Here is an 8,805-nt window from a genome sequence, read left to right as displayed (position 1 = left end):
TTTTCTGAGATTTCTGAGTTGTGTTATCTAATCTAAGCAAACACCTTCAATTACTTTTCAATGGCTTTTGTCTCAAGATAACGCGATAAATTAAGAAATTTGAGTTAAGAGCTGGAGTGCTAACCCTGCTACATCTGGTATGTGTGTAATGCCATGTTACAGTATTGTATTACATTTATATAAGAAAATTTTAAGTTGGACACATCTTTATATCACTGATATCAAAATGAAAAAAAATATTCTGTATCTGTGGATAGGAACAGGACTACCATGGCTCTGGTTAGCACTAGGCTCTGGTGATCAATGGTGGTCCAAAAGGTGGAACCACCTCTGAACCTTTAAAATAAGCCTTATTCAAATGTTCAAACAAATTACATTCCTCCACTACCACTCCAGTGGTCCTGGTGAGCTTTGTGTCTGGTGTAGTGGTGACTACAGCCAACCACTGGACTCTATGGTCACATGAAGTAATTGGGTACAATATGTTACTGGTTAACTAAGACTGGCACTGCAGCAATGATCTTTCTGACTACCTCAGTGACTGGCTACAGCAAACACGTCTTGTTTCTCAAGTGTTTTCTTGAGAAAGGATTAAGTTATTCTGACAAGAGCATATCTGGTTTCAGAGCTTCCCTCTGGAGTGTTGCTTACAAAAGGAATAAGATACAGTTCCTGGGAGTAGGAGCTCTGACATGTTCTTCATCACTTCCCCACTATCCAAACAGTAACTCTCTTCTCTCTCCTCTGTCACTAGCCTGGAATCCCCTCCTAACAGGAAGAAGAACCAGCCCACTCCTACCAAGGGGAGGAACAGGGTGGTTAGCCCTGTTCCTGCCAACCATTGTCAACCATTACTCCCTCTGCTGGGATAAATGGCATAGCATTACAGTACATTAGATTACATTGCATATAAACATTAAACAATTGCAGATCTGTGGTACTGTAACTCCATATAAAATGTATCATCCAGCATCCAGAACATGTCTGAAGATTTTGTAGGTACTCAGTAATGTAATGAGTGAGAGTTCACAAGTGATAAAAATGCATTCTTGACCTCTTTGTTCTTCAGACTGTAGATAATTGGATTTAACATCGGAATGATGACGACATAAAACACTGAAATATATTTTTCCTGGTTTGTCGAGTACTGCGAAGATGGTCCAAAGTACATAACCATGGCCGTCCAATAGAACAGGACCACCACTATAATATGTGAGGTGCATGTGGAAAATGCCTTGGATCTTGCCACCGACTGAATCTTTAACACGTTAGAGATAATGCAAATGTATGTTATAATGATGAACAAGAATGGGAGGAGGAGAGTGATGAAACTTACACAAAATATAACAAGTTCATTCAGATAGATGTTATCACATGACAGCTTTATGACCGCGATGATCTCACACATGAAATGGTTGATCCTGTTGGGATTACAAAACTTCATAGGCATCAGAAGTGAAGGGACCACAGAGATAAAAAAGCTCATGATCCATACAAAGGCAGCCAACCAGTAACACACAGTCCATCTCATCAGCATGGGGTAGTAAAGCGGGTAGCAAATGGCAATGCATCGATCATAAGCCATCAGGGCAAGTAGTAAACACTCCGTATCACCAAGAAAAGTACTGATGTACACTTGGATGGCACAATCAACAAGTGACATAATTCTCTCTTTGGAGAAGAGGTCCACCAGGAGCTTAGGCAAGGCTGATGAGGAGTAGAAAAGGTCAATGAAGGACAAATTGCAAAGGAAGAAGTACATTGGGATGTGTAGTTGGGAGCTGATTAAAATGATGGTAATCATAAGAAAATTTCCAACCACAGTCACAAGGTAGATGATAATAAAGAACAAAAATAGAACAATGTTTATTTGGATGTTATCAGAAAAGCTTAAGAGAATAACTTCAGTGGCAAGTGTCTTGTTGTGGGTATCCATCTCTTAAAGGTGGAGAACTGGTTATATAAAAACATTCTCCAAGATTATGGAATTTTTTGACTGTATACAGATGTAGAAGTTGGACTATAAAGTATCAACAGAAATGTAAGTGTTTGATATTTATACTCGGATGAATGTTTGACTGATACTAGGAGTGATGTATGTAAGTATTGCTGATTATTGACTCATACTCCCAGTTAAGAACATGTTAAAAAAGTATGATCTTACACTTGAATTACATACAAATGTCATGAGTTCATATGTAATAAGCAAAATAATTCCCAACTAAACGTTTGTGCCCCACCTTAGCATTACGTGACTACGATTACAAGTTCATCACAATATCAAGGAATAGCAACAAGTAAACATAAATTTAAGTTTTTCAAGATCAGAAGAAAAATAAATCACCAAATACTACATGTTATCGAAGCATATAAAGGCACCCAGAAAAGCCAAGGATCCTTGACAAGTCAAGCCAAATTTCTACAAAGTTTTAACGAGCAACTATACATAGACAATTCTGAGTAATTTACTGAAGACTGGGCTTTCTGAAGGAACCCTTTTCAACTGGTCTTCATTAGATAGTTAAAGGGTAATATCAATCAAGCTAATCAAATCAAAGATCCTTAACCAGCTTAAAGCCAATTTTTTACACAGATATAGAGAATTAAACTTTATTTTGGACATAACATGGGAAGACAAAGTCATTAGAGAGGAGAATTCTGCTTGAAAGAGGTAAAGATGAAGAACAGAAGGGTGAAGAACAAGAAGAGAGCTGGAGACTTCCCCAGAATTCATCTGCACGTTATTAATTAACCAAGACACAAGACAGGAGTTTTTAGAGCAATCGTCTTCACCTCACCAAGAAATAAAATACTATATAATAAGTAATACAAATCATGCCATTCAAATCAAGGATCCTTAACCAAGTCACGTCAAATTTTCCACAAATATTAAGAATAAAACGTAGTTTTGGACAAAACCTGAGAAGACCTTGTTTACTGAAGTATTCTGCTTGAAGGAGATAAAGGTGAAAGAACAGGAGGATGAAGACCAAGTAGACAGATGGAGACGATCCACAAAATGAATGGCAAATCACTTATGACCCAGACAAAAGACTAGATATTTTGGCAGAACTCTATTCATATGGTCACCAAGAGCTGAAAGTAAATAAGTAATAATAAGCAAACCAATTTGAGGATTATTGACCAGCTCAAGCCAAAATGTCTACATCTATTGAGAAAGAAACTTTATTTTGGATTTATAATGAGAAGACAAAGAATTAGAAACGTCACTGGAGGAAGAAAATATGCTTGGAAGAAATAAAGATTAAACAAAAGGAAGATGAATAACATTGTAGAAATTCTAGAAGTCATGAACATATCACTGAAGACCTGAGTACAAAACAGGACTTTCAGGAGGACACCTAATCATATACAGCAGTTACAAAGAGTTGAAATCAAAGGGCTGATATCAAGTCAATTAACTCAAGGACCTCTGACCAAATTAACCCATATTTTCCACAAATATATAGCATGAGCCATATTGAGAAAGTAAACTCAATATACTATGTAGGTGAAGCAAGAAGAGCAGAAAGATGAGAAACAAAAGGACAGATAGAAAAAATTATAAGCATCACAAACACATCATTAAGAACCCAGAAAACCTGATCACAAAACAGTGCACAAAAATATATAGTCACCAAGAGCTGAACTGGTCATATAAAATATGTCAATGAGTGAAAATGAAACCTAAGAATCAATATAATGAGATGTAATGAAACATAATAAAGCAACGTGGGGTCAGTGGAGAAGCTCGTTCCCACACACCCAGCATCCTTTTTATATAGTTGAACATGAGCCACTACATCTCTTGATGACGTCAAAACACATGAGATGTATTTATTTTCTGCTTGCAAAAATAAGTCCTGATGGAGCCAAAGCACAGGTGGGAATTTCTGATACATTTTTAGCAAAGAGAATTAACTTGAAATAAAAATAATATATGGTTTAACACAAGACTAAGGAGACTATTACAATAGTATCACAAAGAAAAACAGTCAAAAACCCATTGGTCCATTTCCTCTCTTTATTCTTATGTAGAGATGAGTGGTTTTGAATAATTTCGACCTGTCTCTCTTTCTCTCATTCTCCATCTGTAATTTGCCTGAATCAAATAACATAAAAGTCTTTACAATCAAATTTTTTTTTTTAAATGCAAGTCATATTTCTGAGTTTTAGAATTCATTTGCTCACTTCTAGACAGTAGATATACACAGTTTCAATTGTCAAAGAAAAAGGAAATCTCTTTCGGGCACCATGTGGGTAAACATTCTGCAACCTCCATTTTTATGCTTTAGTATGCTTTATTATCAGTGAATGAAATTATTATTTTTTTTTTTATTTGAACATAATACCCACAGCAGAGAGTCTGTTATAACTCTGTTTAGTCGCTAGCGCTGCTAGAGTCCAGGTGCGAGATTGTCAGGGCTAGGTGAGGTGTCCTGCCCTGTTAATCAAGGAGGGGAGTCTCTTAGGCAGCATAGACAGCCCCTCACTGTTTTTGATGAACAAATAGATTCATGAATCTACTAACTCTGTAATGTCCCGGAGTGCAATTACCACTCTTTTGCACCTTACTACCACCTTCTATACACTAACAATCATCAACAAAATGTATTTAATTTAATCTCAGAATAATGTGCATATTCTTTCCTATGTAACAGTTATATTTCATGTAATGTGCCTGGTCCACCAGCAGGTGGCAGCAATATGGAAGTGGTAGATATCATAAAGTGAAACTTGTTTCCATTCTAGCACTCTGTAGAGAGGGAGAAGATTAGTGTTAGTGAGAGAGAGAGAGAGTCTAGTCTACCCCCCTAAGGGAGAGGCTGTGTGGTGGCCAGCAGAGCTCTGCTTGCTCTTCTGGGCCCACAGGCCCTGCCTGCAAAAGTTCTATATGGTTGCATGTCTCCTCCTGGGCTTGCATCGCCTTCATCCAAGCTAAAGCTAGAGCTTGAGGTACTTAAACCAGGACAAGAAGTCCCTAGGATTATCTACAGTAAGAGACAGACTACTATTGCTAACATAGTTGAGCTGAGAGAGCTACACTAAGGATACAGCAGAGAGGAGTGTAGCTGGCCAGCTAAGACGTGTCCTAGGTTGCTAATATGGCTTATATGTTTATATAGCTAGGCCTGCCAATAACCTTAATACAGTTTCTATGTTTATATGTTAAAGACAAAAGCAGAATTATTTACAGTGACTTCATGTTTTGGATGTCATATAAGTGTTATATTTTGTGTTCACAGAAGCAGAAAAGATAGTATGCCTTTTAAGATTCAGTAAATAATGTAAGGTAAGCTCAATGACACAGCAGAAACAGAAGAAAGCATAGAGTTAAACTGTTGTTTCTGGGCAGGAGTCTTGACTAATCCTAGCTAGCCTCACACAGCCCAGAAGTTTTGACCAAATACAGCCAGTCTCACACACAGCTTGTGTGGGAAATTCCACTAGCAGGAGCTGCTGGAATCATTATTCACCAGAGAGAGGAGCTGAACAGACACACACTCCACTAAGAGCTGTGTTTTATGCAAGCAAGAGGCCAAAATAGGTATTTAAAACAGTTATATAATGTTCCTACTGTTAATATAGTGATTAGAACTGTATACGGAACTGGTTATATGTATGTTTACTTATAGTTCCACCATACAAATGAACTACTGAGCCATACAATCATACAATCCAAACAAATTGCGTACAAATGCTCATACCAGATCATAAGCAATTGTAGAGAGCAAACTGCAAACCAAGTAGAGCAAGTGAACTATTGGTTAACCTCAGATATACCTCCCAGAGAGATCATAACGTGCTTAAATAACTTAAAGTGAGAGTACAGATACTCAAGAGAGAAATATATCCACCATTTTATGTTGAATGACAAGATTGAACAATTGAACCACCATCTTATGCATACAGCCATTTTATGATACTTTATTTAACCGCTACAGGACCGCAGTACGCAGGATTGCGTCCTGGCGGCGGCCCTGCTCTTCTGGGTGGACGCATATACGCGTCCTCCCGCGATAGCCGAAATTTCCTGTGAACGCGCGCACGCAGGCGCGCGCGCTCACAGGAACGGAAGGTAAGCGAGTGGATCTCCAGCCTGCCAGCGGCGATCGCTCGCTGGCAGGCTGGAGATGTGATTTTTTTAACCCCTAACAGGTATATTAGACGCTGTTTTGATAACAGCGTCTAATATACCTGCTACCTGGTCCTCTGGTGGTCCCTTTTGTTTGGATCGACCACCAGAGGACACAGGCAGCTCAGTAAAGTAGCACCAAACACCACTACTCTACACTACACCCCCCTGTCACTTATTAACCCTTTATGAACCACTGATCACCCCTGATCACCCCATACAGACTCCCTGATCACCCCCCTGTCATTGATAACCCCCCTGTCATTGATCACCCCCCTGTAAGGCTCCATTCAGACGTCCGTATGATTTTTACGGATCCACGGATACATGGATCGGATCCGCAAAACACATACGGACGTCTGAATGGAGCCTTACAGGGGGGTTATCAATGACAAGGGGGTGATCACGCATATAGACTTCCTGATCACTTCCCTGTCATTGATCACCCCCCTGTCATTGATTACCCCCCAGTAAGGCTCCATTCAGACGTCCGTATGATTTTTACGGATCCACGGATACATGGATCGGATCCGCAAAACACATACGGACGTCTGAATGGAGCCTTACAGGGAGGTGATCAATGACAAGGGGGTGATCACGCATATAGACTTCCTGATCACTTCTCTGTCATTGATCACCCCCCTGTCATTGATCAGCCCCCTGCCATTGATCACCCCCCTGTAAGGCTCCATTCAGACGTCCGTATGATTTTTACGGATCCACGGATACATGGATCGGATCCGCAAAACACATACGGACGTCTGAATGGAGCCTTACAGGGGGGTGATCAATGACAAGGGGGTGATCACGCATATAGACTTCCTGATCACTTCCCTGTCATTGATCACCTCCTGTCATTGATCACCCCCCTGTAAGGCTCCATTCAGACGTCCGTATGATTTTTACGGATCCACGGATACATGGATCGGATCCGCAAAACACATACGGACGTCTGAATGGAGCCTTACAGTGGGGTGATCAATGACAAGGGGGTGATCACACATATAGACTTCCTGATCACTTCCCTGTCATTGATCACCCCCCTGTCATTGATCACCCCCCTGTAAGGCTCCATTCAGACGTCCGTATGATTTTTACGGATCCAAGGATACATGGATCGGATCCGCAAAACACATATGGACGTCTGAATGGAGCCTTACAGGGGGGTGATCAATGACAAGGGGGTGATCACGCATATAGACTTCCTGATCACTTCTCTGTCATTGATCACCCCCCTGTCATTGATCACCCCCCTGTAAGGCTCCATTCAGACGTCCGTATGATTTTTACGGATCCACGGATACATGGATCGTATCCGCAAAACACATACGGACGTCTGAATGGAGCCTTACAGGGGGGTGATCAATGACAAGGGGGTGATCACGCATATAGACTTCCTGATCACTTCCCTGTCATTGATCACCCCCCTGTCATTGATCACCCCCCTGTAAGGCTCCATTCAGACGTCCGTATGATTTTTACGGATCCACGGATACATGGATTGTATCCGCAAAACACATACGGACGTCTGAATGGAGCCTTACAGGGGGGTGATCAATGACAAGGGGGTGATCACGCATATAGACTTCCTGATCACTTTCCTGTCATTGATCACCCCCCTGTCATTGATCACCCCCCTGTAAGGCTCCATTCAGACGTCCGTATGATTTTTACGGATCCACGAATACATGGATCGGATCCGCAAAACACATACGGACGTCTGAATGGAGCCTTACAGGGGGGTGATCAATGACAGGGGGGTGATCAATGACAGGGGGTGATCAGGGAGTGTATATGAGGTGATCACCCCCCTGTCATTGATCACCCCCCTGTAAGGCTCCATTCAAACATCCGTATGTGTTTTGCGGATCCGATCCATGTATCCGTGGATCCGTAAAAATCATACGGACGTCTGAATGGAGCCTTACAGGGGGGTGATCAATGACAGGGGGGTGATCAGGAAGTCTATATGGGTGATCACCCCCTTGTCATTGATCACCCCCCTGTAAGGCTCCATTTAGACGTCCGTATGTGTTTTGCGGATCCGATCCATGTATCCGTGGATCCGTAAAAATCATACGGACGTCAGAATTGAGCCTTACAGGGGGGTGATCAATGACAGGGGGGTGATCAGGAAGTCTATATGGGTGATCACCCCCTTGTCATTGATCACCCCCCTGTAAGGCTCCATTCAGACATTTTTTGGGCCCAAGTTAGCGGAAATATATATATATATTTTTGTTTGTTTTTTCTTACAAAGTCTCATATTCCACTAACTAAAATCTCACATGAACTCACCATACCCCTCATGGAATCCAAATGCGTAAAATTTTTTAGGCATTTATATTCCAGACTTATTCTCACGCTTTAGGGCCCCTAAAATGCCAGGGCAGTATAAATACCCCACATGTGACCCCATTTCGGAAAGAAGACACCCCAAGGTATTCCGTGAGGGGCATATTGAGTCCATGAAAGATTTAAATTTTTCTCCCAAGTTAGCGGAAAGTGAGACTTTGTGAGAAAAAAAAAAAATTCTACTAACTTATGCAAAAAATAATAATTTCTATGAACTCGGCATGCCCCTCATTGAATACCTTGGGGTGTCTTCTTTCCAAAGTGAGGTCACATGTGGGGTATTTATACTGCCCTGGCTTTTTAGGGGCCCTAAA

The 8,805-nt window shown here is 41.0% G+C and overlaps 1 protein-coding gene across 1 annotated transcript; it reads right to left on the bottom strand.

Moving 5' to 3' along the window:
- Window positions 1–1,003: 1,003 nt before the first annotated feature.
- Window positions 1,004–1,936, bottom strand: LOC122935179 (olfactory receptor 1019-like). Its single transcript, XM_044290943.1, has one exon. It carries the CDS (start codon window positions 1,934–1,936, stop codon window positions 1,004–1,006), a length of 933 nt encoding a protein of 310 aa, XP_044146878.1.
- Between the last annotated feature and the right edge of the window lie 6,869 nt (window positions 1,937–8,805).

Source organism: Bufo gargarizans, chromosome 4 (assembly GCF_014858855.1).
Source record: "Bufo gargarizans isolate SCDJY-AF-19 chromosome 4, ASM1485885v1, whole genome shotgun sequence".
NCBI classification, from domain to species: Eukaryota; Metazoa; Chordata; class Amphibia; order Anura; family Bufonidae; genus Bufo; species Bufo gargarizans.
Note: the sequence above shows the minus strand (reverse complement) of the source record. Positions and strands in the feature narration are given on the sequence as shown.

Bases quoted from the DNA above. Each gene is read 5' to 3' on its own strand.
- LOC122935179 (XM_044290943.1), bottom strand. From the start codon at position 1,936: ATGGATACCCACAACAAGACACTTGCCACTGAAGTTATTCTCTTAAGC.